This window comes from Rhipicephalus sanguineus, chromosome 2 (genome assembly GCF_013339695.2).
Source record: "Rhipicephalus sanguineus isolate Rsan-2018 chromosome 2, BIME_Rsan_1.4, whole genome shotgun sequence".
Lineage (NCBI taxonomy): Eukaryota > Metazoa > Arthropoda > Arachnida > Ixodida > Ixodidae > Rhipicephalus > Rhipicephalus sanguineus.
The window spans coordinates 52,074,302-52,091,990 of NC_051177.1; the positions used below are offsets into that span (position 1 = coordinate 52,074,302).

The window sequence follows — 17,689 nt, forward strand, 5'->3', positions numbered from 1 at the left end:
TATATATATATATATATATATAGTAATTAGTGCTAGCTATGTCTAGAAAACTGGAGCGTCCGGTCTAGTTTCCTGGCTATAGTCCTTTACGCAGGAACTAAGAGCGCTCGGCCGTGGGCCTATTTAGAAACGTCAACCTATCATGCTCCCTTTGACGTCCGTAGGAATGCAATTATATGGCCAGTGCGTTCACCTGCATGGATGAATTTAGGAAGGCAGCTGTGAACTTCGTACGCCTATCCACACAGGCGCTCTTCTGTGGACCATTTCCGAGCGATACGCCTGAGGAAGTATGTCGGCGACTGCTGTGCTGCTGCTTCTCATCGTGGTCCTGCTAGTGCTGCTGTTCACGTAAGCGGTTGCAAGTATACAGAAATCGTCGCAATTTAAATAAACGGCGGCGTTTCGCGTGCAAGAGCCGCAGCTAGACGCATTGGATAATTTTCACTACTCTTAACTAGTTTAACTCGTTTAAGCAAAATATCAACGTTATGCCATTGCATCCCTCGTTAGAATACAAGTTCGGGAAGAAATGTATTGCTTCGTATCGAACCTGCGACCTCTATTTCCCAGTCTCTTACCATGGCTACAGTGGGAATAATTCGTAACGACTGCGTTTCCTAGCACTTACAGAAACAGATATATAAAAACGGAGCTTATAAGAGCAGAGCTTCAAAAGCAGAGAAGGAACAAATGTGATTTGCTCTACGAAGTGGGAAAAATACATTGAAAAATTACACTGATGCGAAAATGATGGTTTGACACCGTAGAAGGTGGCCCTGAAAATGAGTCAAAACAGTTATTTTCACAGGATCGGTATTTCTTTACACGCATCGATATTTACACGTCAGCTGTGTCGCATGCTTTCGTCTCTGATGAAACGGGCGTGACCTCTTACGCGACAGTTGACAACAGTTCGAAGAACGCAATTGCGAAATGTTAACCCCTGCTTTTCTTGCTGATTACATGTTGTCGCAATTGTCAGTGGTTAAAAAAAAATAGAGAAAACTGCAGAATAAACCCACGTATTGCTGTCTATGTAAAGTGAAGCTTTAGAGCAGGGCACTTACATGCCGTACAACTAAATGCAACGAGCACACTTGCGTGTACACTTGCGTCTATGACGACAAAGTAGTGCAATGAAGCGCGTTCTTTATTCTGTTCATTATCAGTTCATTTTGTTCAGGGCTCACAAATGGGTAAAAGGGTTAAAGGATGAAAAAAATCGCCAGGCCTGCGCAGAACATGCAGCACAGTCACAGCAAAAGCTGAAAGAACGGCCTTTCGAGAACCCATTGTAGACTCTCTTGGGGCAACAAATACAAGTACACATGCAAGGTACTCACTACGCCATAAACCACCGTAACTTTCATGAAATGAAAAAGCACCCACTATGCCAATATCCGCCATTCTGAAGATAAGCGAGGTACCCGATACACATCTGTAAGGCATTATGTGCACCTATTTGTACTGTGGCTGACGACGATGAAGAATTATGGCTGAACCTTCTATATAATGGGTTGGAAGCATACAACGACCAACTCGTTGCGCATTGTGACACCTTGTTATTACTTTATTCTTCTATGATGCTATATTACATATATCAATGTGATTCCTCACCCGACATGATGCCTGTATAGGGTATTTTTTTGCGAAGGAGTTTCAAGCACCACCGTGGCTATGTGGTACAATAATAAATAAAAAAAACGCGGCTATGTGGTAGAACACTGGATTGCCACGTCGAAGGCTCGGGTTCAAATGCCATCCGTTCCTAGAAATTTTTTGTTTCATTTTTTTTTCTCATTTCTCACGATAGCGGTTAGGGACACCAGCGGCGGCGGGCGGCGTACAACTACGGCGCCAAAATCGGCTCTTGTTGCGATCTCATGACAGCTTTCTCTGTTATGAGATCACAACAAGAGCCAACGAGGGCATCAAACATCATCACTGTCACAAGAGACATGGCCGAGAGCACAGAGCGGCTGCTTACCAATAGCCAGAAATTGGAACGTCACACGAAGAATGAGAAGCAGCTCGATACTTGCAGCGCGCCGCTGAAGCACAAAGAAGGGCGTCCGGAAAGAACGCACAGTCATGCTCAGGGCAAGCGTGAACTAACAACTGTCGCAGTTGTTACGTCTTTGTGCTTGAGCAACGCGCTGCAAGTGTCGACAATATAGTGTTTGAGAACTGGGGCGCCAAAAAACTTGGGGACCAAGAAGCTTGCGAGACACCAGGGCACATGCGCAGAACCCAAGCCACTCTTGGGCTCTTGTGCTCGCCTTGGCCAAAGACCCGAAAATTGAAAACTAGCAAGGGTCCCCAAGGCGTCTTGGGTCACCGCGAGAGTGCGCAGATGCCGTGCGGGCCACGGCGGTGTATGGCCCGCGTCTCGCATGTTTTAATTTCACCACGTGTCGCGCCCCGTGCGTTTGCGCCAACGCAGCTTGCGTTTGACCCAGTTCTCAAGCTCTGCTGATCCTCCGATCGCAAGAGTAGCCTACCCAACGCAGCTTGGTGACCCAGTGTCTTGATTTCTCAATTCTCAAACTCTCTAATGGAGAATCAAATGCTCTTAGATATTTCTTTTTCTTTTAAACAGCGCCACGTGGAGTGACCCCCTGCGTTTCCTGCAAAACGGGGGCGTCTGATGCAAGGTGTGCCTGGTGTGCCCAGTGTTCTTTGTTTTTTTTTTTCTTCCACATCACGAGTGGGTACAGAAAAAGGCCAATTTGTCGTGCGCGTCTCAAGGGCAGTTTTCACATTGAAAGAAATTTAGGAGCGTTGCGTCTGCAAGTGTCGACAATAGAGAATAAGAATTTCTTAGATATTCCTTTTTCTTTTAAACTGCGGCGCGTGGAGTGACCCCCTGCGTCTTCTACCACGTGGGGGCGTCTGATGTAAGGCGTGCCCGGTGTTCTTTGTTGTCTTTTTCTTCCCCATCACGAGTGGGTACAGAAAAGGGCCACTTTGTCGCGCGCCTCTCAAGGGCAGTTTTCAAAGCGAAAGAAAATTAGGCGCGTTGCGTGATAGAAAACACGGTCAAGCGCCTCCAAAATTTGGTTACCACCAGCGGTAAATGGTGTATATAAATAGCTCACTGTTATTTCGCCGGCGCATGCATGGGGCATGGTTGAGTTGTAAAATGCAGCAGGCTGGGGAGCGAGGGATCGATGGTTCGAATCGCGGTCGGGACGGCGACGGCGACGCCAAAAATCAGCCGAGTGTGTCCATCTAAGTGCTATCGCAATAAAAAAAGCAAGAGGAAACATTCGACGTTATGTTCTTAGATACCCTGCTCTTTTCGCCCATCACACAAGAACTTTTATTTGGTAAACGGTTGTTCTCATTCTGTTATACACCTTGTCGAATTTTGTTTTAATACATAGCGTCACAGTAGTTAAAAATTAAAAAAAGTGTTTTCAGAAGCTGCTAATGAAGCTTTCTTATAGCCAGGGGCGTAGCCAGAAATTTTTTTCGGGGGGGGGGGTTCAACCATACTTTATGTATGTTCGTGCGTGCGTTTGTATGTGCGCGTGTATATATACGCAAGCAAAACTGAAAAACTTCCGGGGAGGGGGTTGAGCCCCCACCCCCTCCCCCCTGGCTAGGAGAGAGGAGAGAAGGCGCCTGAACGCCTGCGTAAAGGAGGAGTGTGGGAGAGAGAGTAGGCGCATGCGCAGTGGAGCGCGAACGCCACCGGATCAAGCTCGCTCATAAGATGCTTCGCATCTAAAAAACGCGAATCGAAGGATCGTATGCTCAATTACTGCATTGTAAACAACACCATGGTCGGTGCTTCTGCTGCTGCTGCTGTTGGAGATCCTGTGAGGTGTGAGCTCCTGGCCAGTTCGATAAAACTTCGCCTGGCTCTTGTGACACAAGGTTTTGTCACTCGCAAACGTATTCAAATTGTGTGTATACTATCATGAGGATGAACAACAATTATATGCTTTATGACGACTGCTGTATGCACTTCACTTCTCTGAAATGATATTAACAATGAACATTACAATAACATAAATAATAAGCCGCCAACGACAACAGCAGTAATTTTATACAACCACAGTTATATATCGCTGTTGAATGACATTAAAAATACATTAGAGAACAAAAATGTCATCAACTAGCTCACGTCTTAACAGTATAGGACGCATCGATTTTACCTTCCTCGAGAGCTGCAGTTCGCACAGGCGCCACAGCGGATGCATGACACACGATGTAGCCTACTTGCGCAACACTTGACTTGACACTGCATAGGACCATTGGACAAATGGGACCTGAAAGCACGGTAATCATTGAAGGGGCACAGTAAATATGCACGTGTATTCACGAAAATGAATGAGGTTGGCTATAAAATTTGTTAAAAATTAGGCAGGAAAACTCGTTTTAAAGACTGTCGCTATTCAGAAAGTCAAATTGCCGAGTGTGACATCCTAAAAATAAGACACATGCCAACAGGCGCGCCGCACAAATTCAAGTTGACGCCGAAATAATTTCATCAACAGGATTTTTATTTGTTCCACTTCCGCCGAAATTCTAACACGAGTATTGTTGCATCCTCCCACATTCAGAACACGGCGTGCTCAGACCCAGAGTTAAATCCCCCAGCCTCACACTGAACAATCCAATGTAATTGCAACTTTGTCACCGCGGCTCATTGTGATGCCGTGTAATTATCAAACATTGCGTCTACAGTATCCGAGAACAATAAAGAAACCGCAAAGGACCACTGGAAGAGTCGTATATTTCAGCCCCCGGTGCTATGAAATGGTACTAACGTCTTCGGTACTCGTAAGTGCAGTTTTATTTACTTTTTGACTATAGACAAACTTTGCCGCTTCTTCTCAGAGGTAAAAAAATGTAAATGCGAAGTATAACGACCTACCATGCAAGCAAATCCTAATATTCAACTGCTAGCAAGAATATGCTTCGTTTGATTGCCGCATTGTATCATTGACCAGAAATGCAGAAAACAGTTGTTAGCTAAGAGATAAGAAGCCACGCGTGATTCAAAATTACATAGCTTGTTAAACAACACGAACAGATTATCTCGGTGACACCTGTCAAGAGCGACGAAAGCGCCTTGAGCTGTATGAGAATTCACAATAAATGCGACCAGCACCCCAACACGTGCGCGACTATGACAAAAAAGACAGGCGCGCGCATACTCGTATAGTTATTGCGAAAGCCGTCAGAAGATTATTCTGACAGTTCAATATCGTCCTTCATATATATCAGCGCAAGCATGCAACAATGTGAACGCTAACAGCGCGAACATATATGTGAAGAATGAAGAACTCACCCAGGCGGGCATGATGCGCCGGGCTGTGTCCACAGTAAGCGCATTAGCTAGACTGAAATGGCCCGAAAGCGTCGTGCAATCCTGCGTCAACAGCTCGTGTGTAGCCAACGCACGTGCAAGGGGATGTCGCCACGCCCTTGCGACATCCCCTTAATGTTGAGATAAATGTATTTTTCCATAGCGGCCGTGTACCGGCTCACGCGGCACGCTCAACGAACCACAGCAACCTATCAAACATCCGCCGCCACCGTGGATGCGCAAAAACTAGCCCATCACGCGCCAAAAACGCAACCCCCTTCCTTTCGCACAATATCTTCGAACTCTCGTTTTTACCTCCTTCTTTTCTCTCCGCAAAAGAAAAAGAAAAACAAACAGGAGAAGCGCAGTACAGCGGAGAGCGTAACGGCCCTTATCTTTCACGCACGGTGGAGAGAGTGCGTAGTTATTGCTCCATGCGTATACCTGGGCTGGGCTGTAGTGAGGCTTCACTTTATGCGGGCCATATCCACGCGCCACTAATAATGCAGGTCGTCTATAAGGCGGCGGTGAAGGGTGCACGTTTTTTATATACACTGGTCACGGCTAACTCCTTTCCTAAGGCCTACTATATAGACGGGAGTTCTGAATTTTGAAGCGTCCCACCTACAGGGCGTGCGTTAGCCAGGATTTGATTAAGAGTGTACTGAAGCATTTGATATATCTAAATGAGGGTCGTCATCATCTCTCTATATCCTTCTGCTCATTCTTCTATCGACGAACACGAAGTTTGATGCTCGGCTGCCGACCCGGAAGTCGCAGACATTTAGATGGAGGCGACATTCTAGAGACCCGCGTACTTAGATTTAATTGCACGTTAAAGAACTACAGATGGTCGAAATTTCCGAAGCCCTCCACTACAACGTGCCTAATGATCATATCATGATTTTCCTCGATATTAATTAAACATATAACGTGTCCTTCGCAACCTTGACCTTACAGCGTCGAAGACCAACAAAATGCATCGACGTGAAGGGCTGTATTTTCATTTCTGTATAGCAGGGTTTGGCAACCTTTTCAGGTGGAGGGCCCAGTTGCGTGAAGGCGACACGGCGGGGGCCGGACGGTAAATCGGTGGGAGGGGGGGCTCTGCAGCCAAAGAAAAACACTCGGCGAATTGACAATAATGTACAAGAATCGAATACAAATCACGTTTATTTTCAGCAGGCATGTCACAAGGTTGCAATTTACAAAAGTAGGTTACGAGCCAAGAAATAAAAAAAAAAACTTTTTTATGTGACTTCTGCTGCTGAACATTCTCAGCCAACTCGCAAATATCTACGTCGAGGTTGTTCACCGATAATAATAATAATATCTGGGGTTTAACGTCCCAAAACCACGATATGATTATGAGAGACGCCGTAGTGGAGGGCTCCGGAAATTTCGACCACCTGGGGTTGTTTAACGTGCACCTAAATCTAAATACACGGGCCTCACACATTTTCGCCTCCATCGAAAATGCGGCCGCCGCGGCCGGGATTCGATCCCGCGACCTTCGGGTCAGCAGTCGAGCTCCATAACCAGAGGTTTTTCAACGAGAGATGCAAAAAGGTCGTGGAGTTGTTCATCGGTTAATCGGGAATGCAAGTTTGATATTTCTTTGTTTCTCTTTAACTCAATTGGAAGTCAAAACTATCATGCATTCTTTCAGATAGGAAGTGACAAAGAAAAAGGGGAGGGGGGGGGCGTCTGATGTCGTGCAGGGGACCGCATAATACTGGCTGGCGAACCGCAGGTTGTCGACCCCTTCTGTATAGCATGTCAACGGTGAAGAATGTAAACATAAAAAGTGTCTGAAATAAAGTTGTGAAATGAGCCGCGCATAAAATATAACATCTGCATCGCATTATAAAGTTACATAAACTACGATTGCACGCGTAGCATTTAGGTGTAGAGGATTTGCCAACTCTCTTCTGAAAAGCTGGGCTTAGTCCAAGTTCATATATGCAGCTGGCTTTTGATATTTCGTCAAGTTTCCTTCTCTTATAAATTCTTCATTGGTTTGGTCATCCCGCAGCCGCGATCATTCATTCGATACAGGTTTGAATACGCTGACGCTGCTATGCTCTGTAAGGGCTCTCCGAAGAGGATACAAAGGATCAGTCACCCCAGTTGCAAGAAGGAGGAACAAGGACTTTTTTAGGTGCACCAAGTACATCAACGCAACAACTGTGCGATTACCTACGTCTGTGTAAAGCAATGCTCCGCCTTTGACAAACGACACGCATTGTTTCTGAAACAGCGCGACGTCTCACATTCCGCGATGGTCCCGATGCGCTAGACAATACGGGTTGTGAGCACAACTCCGACCCATTGCTTTCTTTTCACGAAATCGCCAAGCACTATCAGCTTGGGCGCAGGAAATTGCCCCTTCCACACCCCACGCTCACTAGACCCCAGTCTTCTACGCTCAGAATGTTACTACGGGATCATTCCCGTCGAGAGGTCAATTCAGCCACTTTGCTCCGGACATCGATCCACACTGCCCTGAGTGCAATGCAGAGTATTTCTCGCTAGCACACATGCTCTGGCAATGTTCTGCGTTACGAAATGCGCCTTTTAATAAACAAGATGACTGGGATGAAGCCCTCAAAAGCGGCGATCCCCAGGAACAACTAAGGGCTGTCCAAAGGGCCCGCGAACGGGCGGAGGACCATGGTCTTCCGGTCCCAACGTGGGCGCGGCCCGCAACTACGAGTTTGTAGTTCCTTTGGACCTTAATAAAGTTTGTTGACTGACTGACTGACTGACTGACTGACTGACTGACTGACTGACTGACTGACTGACTGACTGACTGACTGACTAAGAGCCTGTATCTATAGCAGCAAGGCGTTTCAGAAGGTGCTGCATTACAGAAGGTGCTGCAATCTCAACGTCACCAATGTGACCATCGGATGTCAATGACTTCTGTGACCTCAGTGCTTGGTGACAAAAGCCGGCAATGCACACTTTAAAGCTACCTGCGATGTCTTTCTCTCTGTTTATTCTTGTATTCTAGATGGCGATGGCGGCACTTCTCGTACTTCAAGCGGCTCGGGATTCCAGGCCCCAAGCCCAACCTGATATGGGGAAACCTTATGGAATACCACTCTACGGTCAGTGCATTATACGATGAAAGCGCAAATAAATGTCGTTGTCTAAAGGGCAACTGCACTACGGTCCAAATAAGTGATACCGCAATCGAGGGCTTCTGATTACCGTGGGTTGCCTTAGGATTTAGGACATACTATTAAAGCAGAGAAAATTTTTGTCACCGAAACGCTGCCGCCAGCTGAAGTATCATAGCTCATTACCTAGCTCACAGCAGCCGGATGCTATAGCCAGCTGGGGGCTAGCATAAACTCGTGAGCGTCTTTATTTTCTTTCACAAGTATTTTCCGGCCACACAGGGCTTTAGAAATCGACATCAAGAGCTGTCACAGGTCGATAATGGGAGAAAACATGCTTGCCTGAGGTGCGATGCACCCATCGCCAAATAACTGCAGCGTATAAACTTCCATTCTGCTTATTGCCGGATGTCGGAGTGCCCATCATACATAAAGTACAGCGAAATCTCGATCTATAACCTTCCAAAATGCAATTTCACGATGCTTTAACGGTTCCGCATTGATGCAGAAATACACGGGTAACTGTGCAAATTAGATGACGTCACGCGCACATGCCCTTATTGTAAAGTAGGCTTAGTCAACTCGCTCCTGGAGAATATACACGTTGCTTGCGTTTACAACAGCATGTACCACAACATCCTCTCGATACGAAGTGCAGCAATTCACTAGAATACGTTCTAGAACGTTAATCTAGAAAGCTGCTCACGAACAGCTCAACAATAAAAAGAGTGCGCTTTCTTTTTGCAGGATCTCTACAAAGCTGTGGGAGGGTGGATTGAAAAATATGGCGACATGTTTGGGTGAGCATTAACCGAGCGATCTAAGACTGCATTTTCGCAAAACAGGATTGCGTATAGTAATTAGCGACAATGACAGACTACAATATCGTTTCTGGTAATTTGGCTCTGCATCTAACTTAGGCCGACGTAGCTCTTGCAGATCACTCACGATGCACAGCCATCAGCGTTTAGCCAAAAAAGTAGCGGTTAACGTCTCTAGTACAGACGAAATCACACTTGTCTAGAGCAGCGGAGCGCGTGGCCGTGGACGCTGTTGTTGTCTGCAGCTGCTGCCTCACGTTAGCTACAAGCTTCTGTTCGTGCTTGAATAATAGCACAAGGACCGAGCATGCAGTATGACCGTGTTAGGTGTCATTATGGCGTCGGTGTTTGGTATTGCAGCTGAAGCGGCCAGCTGGGAGCTATAGGCAAGTGTGATTTCCTCTGTACACAAAGCGGCGAAGGCTACCAGGTTAGGGGTTCGAATGCCGCCACAAGGGAAGCTTCAATATTCGCCCTTCTGACTACTGAACACCAGGCGCGCACATGCGGATAATCTCTGTAACCTGTTAAATGAACCTTCAGATGCACAAGTAAATATACAGGCACACTTCTCAAAAAGGGACGGAATTGTAAAAAAAGACAAGTAAAATATAGTTCAGCTGGCACTGACCGAACGTTTTTGTTCATGCAGGTTCTACAACGGAGATGTACCGTTCGTCGTAACGCAAGACTTGGAATTGATAGAGCAGGTCTACGTTAGGAAATTTCAGAACTTCATGAATCGAGGAGTAAGTATGATGCGCGTGAAAGCGCGACATTAGTGCGCTATTAAACACTTATTCTGCTTACATTTCTCGCACCTGACTCGGCGCCATGAACTTATCATCTGCCTTCTTAAACGAGGAGTCCCAAGGTAAAGAAAGCACGGCGGCATCCCACGCTTATGTGGATAGAGAGAGAAAGATACAAGAGACAAAGGCAGGGAGGTTAATCGGAATTACATCTGGTTTGCCAACCTAACTAAAGTGATGAGAAAGAAAGATGGGAAGAAAAGCGGAGAGATGAAACAGGATTGAACATACATATAAAAAAAATGTTGGAAAATTGGTATCAACCCAGCCTTTCTGTGGTGCTAGACCATTTTCTAAAGAAAGTACTACAAGCGCAAATCTTATGGCGTAGATGTTTGTGAATGTCAGAAATTAAATGTGAGTTTACGCAAACCTCTGCAGCCAAGCTGCTAATATTAATAATTGCTTGGGGTTTACTTGCCAAAACCATGATGATCATTACGAGGCGCAGTAGTGCAGCGGTGGGGGACTCCGGATTAATTTTCCACACCTGGGCTTCTTCAACGTGCACCTAAAAATGCAAGCACACGGGTGTCTTTGCATTTCACCTCCATCGAAATACGGCCACCATGGCCGGGAGTCGGACCCGCGTCCTCGTGTTAAGATACCAGAGCGGCTGCCTCCTTCTTAAATTTTCTGCCACGAACTTGTTCTTTGATCTTCAGCTTCGTAACACTCCTCGACTAGTGCGCACATAGCTGGACTAGAAAAAACGCCAGGCCTGCGCGGCACATGCAGCACAGTCACAGCGAAAGCTGGAGAAGCTTTCTTTCTAGAGCTTGCTCTAAACTCTTATGGGGAGACTACTACAGCTACATTCGATTCTGGTCATTTTTTTTTTATTGTGCGCGATAGCCGTTACTGACACCGGCGGCGGCGGACAACGACGCCACCAAAAGCAGCTGCTGTTGTGTTGTCATAACAGCTTTCACTGTAAAAGAAAAGTTTGCTTGACAACTGATATAGCAAATGAATAATTGTGCCAGTGATAAGTCAGCAAGCTCTAATTAATTAATTTACCAACACAAGGTAAAAAAAAAGCTATAAGCGAAAAAAAATGACGACGGCGGGGACTCCTAGAAAGACCGCCAATATTCATAACAGGCTTTTTTGGAAGGTTGTGCAAGCGCATTGACGTTGTTACTCGAGCTCAGCTAGACGCGCACGTGTCAGAAACAAGAAGCCGTGACCGGATAATACAACTTATACTTAGCATATAGCTTAAGACTGCCCCATTGGTTTTCCATGCAACCATTATTTGTCTGCTTGTTTCAAGTACGATTTGAGTACCTCGCTAGAGATTAACAAACTCTTATTTCACTTACAGCTAACCATGATGACAGACCAGATGCATCCGTACCTCGGCAAGTCAATCATTCACGTGAACGCCCCCATGTGGAAGAGCATTCGAAACTCGGTGGCCTACGGCTTCAGTGCGGCTAAGCTTAAACAGGTATGGAAATGTGAAGTTTTGAATAAGCTTCTAAAGTGGTTGTACGACACTTTTTTAAAGCTAGCGCATTAAATTGACACTTATTACAGATACCCTAAAAACTAGAAAAAGTGCACTTAACATCGTGTATATGATCAGAAATTATGTCTTAAACATTTATCAGGATATCATTTTAAACCTCCAGACGATAAGGAGTTGATACGAGTTGATTAGGTGTGGTGCCTACTGATAATGGTTCAGATTGAGAAATATCAAGTAACTGGAAGGCACGAGACTAGGAGCTTGTGCGCTCTACGCTTATATCTGTTACTGCGTTTTTAATTTCCACAAGATACCCACTGAGTTGTGTCCTGCCATTGAAAGCGTGCATTACTTTTATTGCAATAGCATTTATATGGACACTCTCGGCAGGTTTTTGCCATCGCCATCGCCGTCATGCTCCGTATAAAGTCCAAATCGATGACACCGCCCCGCGCATCGTCTGTTCTACGCACGAGTAGAAGCGCGCAAGCGCTGGGAACAAGCGCAGCTGAAGCATAAATGAAATGAGCCAGCCGTCTGCACGAATGGAACATGTGATGACATCGCCTAGCTCGTCTAGCAGAGAGGATGCGCCCCGCCCTTCTTCTGCCGCCGCAAAAGGGTCGGGGGGGGGGGGGCGGTGCGGCGTTGTTCGAGCAGCAACTGCGAACTTTGATCATAAGGGCACGGTCGCGAGTGCTGGCATGAGCGCTATACCGATAGACATCGCTAGACGGCTCGCATACGTGGTGCGATCTCACCGCTTTGTGTTGAGACGACTAACAGCATGAAAACCGCTTCGCTTAGTGGAGCGGCCGTATACGCTTTAACCAGCGTTTCGTAGAGTTACGCGACATCGAATCCAAAAGAGTTAGCTCCTGGCCTTACTTCGTATAACAATCAAATATGTTGCTATCGCATTCATTGCTTCGCCCTTACGAAACTGTGATTGTTTACTTATCTAAAGAATTGCTCGCATTTCATTTCGCTTGTTTCTATATTGTAAACAAATGCATTTAAAGATACACTGGCGCCATCTACTCTTCTTCTCTGACATAATAATTTTTCTTGTATTACTCTTGAAAAACATAATTTAGGAAAGAATACATTGACGGGCATTCACATGGACAGTCTGAATGTCACAATGTGAAGGCAGCACGAATGTTTATGACCTGAAATGACCACAAGGTATTTCTTTGTACCGAAAAAAATGTTCACAAAACAGAAATATTCACAGAATAGGAGAGCTAAGAAATTATAGATATAGACAAGAATACGTAGCATTTGTTGTCTGATTTGGTACCTTTATGATATTTGTATGGTATGGTATGAATAACTTTGTTGATGTCCTGAGGATTCAGTCCAGGACTGATGCGGGCCGTTCCTACGTCGGGACAGAGAGGCCATGCCCTTCTGCCGCCACACGGGCCCTCTGTATGATATTTGAGTCATCACGAATGAACGACAGCTTATAAAAATAATATTATAATATCTGGAGTTTCGCGAACCAAAACCACGACATGATTATGATGCACGTCGTAGTGGAGGGCTCCGCAAATGTTTGACCTTCTGGTAGTCTTTAACGTGCACTGACATCGCACAGTAGACGGGCATCTAGCCTTTCGCCTCCATCGAATTGTAACCGCCGCGGCAGGGATCGAGCCCGCGACCTTCGGGTCAGCAGCCGAGCACAGTAGCCACTGTATCACCAAGGCGGAATAATGTCAGCTTGCAGTAGACTGCTCAGATTGACGCACGCACACTACAGCTCATTAGGAACGCTAGCGCGCTAGCTTAGTATGCAGCGAAAAAACATATTTAGCCATGCTGTGTTGTTGTCCTCGAACAGATGATGCCATTTTTCGAAGAAGACGTCAACTTCCTATTGAAATATCTGGAGAAAAGCGCCGAGACGGGAGAGGAAGTGCAAATGATGCGCAAATACGAGCAGCTCTCCATGGATTTCGTGGCTCGAGGTGCGTTCGGCATCGATGAACGTTTCCAGGAAAATCCCGACCACCCGCTCTTCGATATGGCGAGGTCAGCTTGCTGCAAACTTATGACCGGTCCTTTTCACATGATCGCACGTGAGTGACCACTAACCTTCATTCTAATGATGTACTTGCAGAGTAATTAGAAACAATAAAAGGAAAAATAAGTTTTTATTAGGTGGTACATTAAACAGGTTGCACAAGCAACAACAGCAACATTTAACATAGTGTGTTCGTGGAAAAACAAGTAAATCCAGAGGCGATGCACTGCTGCGTAATGACGGTACATTGCGGAAACCAGACCTCATTGTGTTCACGTCGTACTGGCAATTGCATGCAGAACATTGTTTTGCTTTGTTTATTACTTGGCTAGAGTGAGAGAGGTTGGTCGCGTTCATTCAACTGACCTTGCCCCTTGTTGTTGAAATGTCGTAGTGTAAAGACAGATATAACAGGAGAAATATAGGGAATAGAGATGCCATCACAGCAGGTCGTAACAAACATCACGCCTCGCTTTTTCAGCGGGCCCGCCCTGGGGTTTGCTCTAAATAATGTTGTTCTATCTACTTCTCAAGAAGTGAGGTTGCCACAAAAGAGTTCAATAGGTACAGCTAGTGGCTCCGGAAGCCGCGCATTTTAATAGTCCCTTATATAAAGGTTGCGGGTTAGTTTTAACCTCCAGGTGTCCAATGTAAAGCCAAACGTACACGAGAGCGTTGGCGCCTTTCTTTAACACTAAACTGCTTTCCAGCACTATTGGGAATCGATATCCCATGCTCGCGCTCGACAGTGGAGTTTAATGATTAATGAGCGACATCAAAGAGTGATTGAGCCCAGCAATGTCTCAGGCACCTCAGCGTTCCTAGTAGCCTGCTGGTGATCCAATGCCATATCATCACGACGCAATATGAGAGAGAGAGAGAGCAAGAGAGGCATGCACAGGCAAGATAACGAAGTTAACCTGGCGCACGTCTGTTTACTTGTTTACCACGCTGCTATGGTGGAGATATATAAATGGGTGAAAATAGAGAAAGAAGGACAGAGAGAGAGTGGGGAAGTATACACTTCAAGTTGACAAACGACTGCATGGACGTGTCGACGTTGAGTACTCTACCAAAACCATTGATGCTTTCTCATCTTCCATCCTTGTTCGTAATAACCGCAAAAGTCAAGCAAGCAGCATCTGCTGGAGAAATCTTGGGTGTTTTGTTTCCAATAGTAAGCACGTCTATCGATCAAAATGTATTGTAGTTCCCGTCAACGCCCTTGTGCGATATATTATATTGCGATACCGCTGCACTGTCAAAGGATATGCGGCTACGAGCATGGAACACAGTCAACCTCGTAAAACCAGGGAGAGGTGGCCCGGGGCGAAAATAGATTGTAAACTTTTACGTCGCGAAAGAACAACAACATCACAAAAAAAGTGAAGCTATAGATTTCAATGACCACTGACAGATATCTCTCCTTTTTTATCGTTACTTCATTTCCTGCCGCCTGTAACTCACAGATGCGTGAGCAATAAAAACCATTGAGAAGAACGGTTCAAAGCACTCATTGTTTTTGTGTTTCAGTAAAAAAAGTGAAGTATCTCTACTTTCGGAGTTATCAGAGCAGATGGGATTCGTTTACGGCAATGACAACTTTAGTACTAAGGGTCGGAGGGATACATACATGAGTCGGCGTTTTTTCAGGGCCTGCTATGTCACTGAACTGTAGGCATGATAGCCAAGGAAAAATATACGCGTTTACACTCAGCATAATATAATGCCGCTAGCACCGAAGCTTAAAAAACCGGCGGTGTTTCTTTTTTATGACGTGAGCCAACCTACAGTACACCTTTAACGGTTTGTGAAGCGCATCCGTTCACCTCAAAAAGACGTGCGGTTGCTTGACAAAAATACACGCGTTTGATTTTAATAACATCGCAAAGTCGACTTGCTTCGCTATCGGTCGGCTTCTTATGCTACCTACATCCCGTTGGAGAATGCTTACGGCTGCTTCGTAGATAATAGAATGTATTCGTACGTATGGACCATTCGTCTACTAATGATGCTACCTGCATCGGGGACGAAACGTCCCGCTATTCTTTTGAACCTTCGTTCAGAAGAGCCAAAGAAAATAGCGCTTTGTCAGTAACGTCCCAAAACCACGATATGATTATGAGAGACGCCGTAGTGGAGGACTCCTGAAATTTCGACCACCTGGGGCTATTTAAACATAATAAAGCGGCCTCAAGCGTTTTTGCCTCCATCGAAAATGCGGCCGTCGCGGCCGGGATTCGATCCCGCGACCTTCGGGTCAGCAGTCGAGTACTATAACCACTAGACCACCGCGGCGAGTCCTGTACGAGTTCCCATGGCTTTTAAGACAAATTGTGCCACCCCCCCCCCCATCCAAAAGAAAAAAGAAAAAGAAAAAGAAAGGAAAATGACATATTGGTGAAATGCTTGTGCAGAGAAAGAAAAAAAATGATTACGTAACCTTAGCTTTTTTAATTTGTGCCGTTGGTTTTGAGAAATACAGACCCACTAATCGAACTTTTTGTTTTAAATAGAAAGCACCACAAGCCTGGGACCAATCATCAAGCTAGTTTGCTGGCTTTCTCTCGCGATCGGAGACTTCGTGTTTGACGCGGTAACGGCGCACACTGCGAAAGTCGTCGAGATGAGAAAGAAGGATCCATCGGTAAGGAACAAAACTGGCCGCCGGCAGAGGTATATAAATAAGAATCTGGCAGATGGCTCGGTCTGCTGTGTGGTCGTGTGAAAAGTACATTGATACTATTCCAGTGCTTCTATAGATGCGACAGCTCTAAAGATTCAGCATGTTTAGATTTCAGTTGTGAATTGGAGAAGAGCGTTGTTTGCACATATTGTACAACTCTTAACGACCAGTAATTTATTTATATATATATATATATATATATATATATATATATATATATATATATATAAATTTCGGTTTGATTTAATAGAAATATGGTTTTCAAAGGGTTTATTTGTGCCTTGCGGAGAAAGTACACATAAGGAATGCAAATTGCAAGTTGTTGCGCACAAAAAAGCGCGAAATACGCATGCAGCCGCCCTGTTGCAGTGCTTTCTTTGGCAATACCATTAGCACTATAGGCACTGCAGGGCGGTTGCGGAACGCTCTTGTGTATGTGTGTGTGGTTGTGATTGTTTTTTTCCCTTATTTATTACTTATTTTCTCTCTCTCGCTTTCAACCCCCTATTCCCCAACCCCAGTGCAGGGTAGCATACCGGATACAAACTTCTGGTTAGCCTCCCTGCCTTCCTCTGCTCTTTCTCTCTCTCTCTTGCCGCAGCATCTAAGCAAGCTTGATATGATTGTCAGGTTGTAAACTATAAAAAAAGATGCACTTGTTCTTGCTAATACCCATGGATTGTACTCGATACAATTGAATACAGCGTCATCGCGTATAAAAATTCTTTTTTTTTTTTCGTGGCTGGAAGGAAGGCGTCTTGCTTACCACAAAGGTACTAAAGCTTGTGGTGCAGAACAAGATATAATTAATGCAGTTGCCTCTTGGCTTATCTCATTTTACGCCTTAACGATGTATAGGTTACATAGGCTAGTGGCGTATAAAAACAGAAACTAATCCTGATACTGGTACGTGCGTATATTACGCGTGTCCTCCTGCTAACCACCTGTGCAGACTTTTTTTAGAGTTTTTTCAACAACAAGCAGCGTCTGCTCTCAGAGAACCTCATGAGAGCCAAAAACAAGATTTGTGCTCAAGTGACCCGTGCTCGGATAGTGATAGCGGATACAAATGAAAACAGAAAAAAAATCTAATCAATATATTAACCTGCCGAGATTAAGGATATATAGAACAAGATAACCCTGGAAGCACCGGAGCAGCTTGTTATCAAATGCCACATGCACTAAGAATTTACATCATAACTAGCGCGAAAGATGACATCTGGTGCCTCTCCAGCTTCTACAACCTGAAGCTGCGTGAGCGCGGTTGGTTGGAAAAAAATGTCCTTTATTAGCCCCACGAAGAGCACAATTCTGCGGCTTTTAAGCGAACGCCGCGTTGCGCGAGTATACCTATATGCACCACATGCTGTTTCGAAGGCCTCAGTAGTGAACTTAACCTCCTTCAAGACGATTGCA

The 17,689-nt window shown here is 45.4% G+C and overlaps 1 protein-coding gene across 1 annotated transcript in view; it reads left to right on the top strand.

Annotated features, from left to right (window-relative positions):
- The first annotated feature begins 238 nt into the window (after window positions 1-238).
- The window catches only part of LOC119382949 (cytochrome P450 3A14), a 28,896-nt gene continuing 11,445 nt past the window's right edge, over window positions 239-17,689 (top strand). The window contains exons 1-7 of the mRNA XM_037650886.2: window positions 239-351; window positions 8,340-8,436; window positions 9,196-9,248; window positions 9,922-10,018; window positions 11,409-11,534; window positions 13,405-13,642; window positions 16,104-16,234. Of these exons, the coding sequence (XP_037506814.1) occupies window positions 293-351; window positions 8,340-8,436; window positions 9,196-9,248; window positions 9,922-10,018; window positions 11,409-11,534; window positions 13,405-13,642; window positions 16,104-16,234 (801 nt within the window). The 5' untranslated portion in view covers window positions 239-292. The remainder of the gene's footprint in view (window positions 352-8,339; window positions 8,437-9,195; window positions 9,249-9,921; window positions 10,019-11,408; window positions 11,535-13,404; window positions 13,643-16,103; window positions 16,235-17,689) is intronic.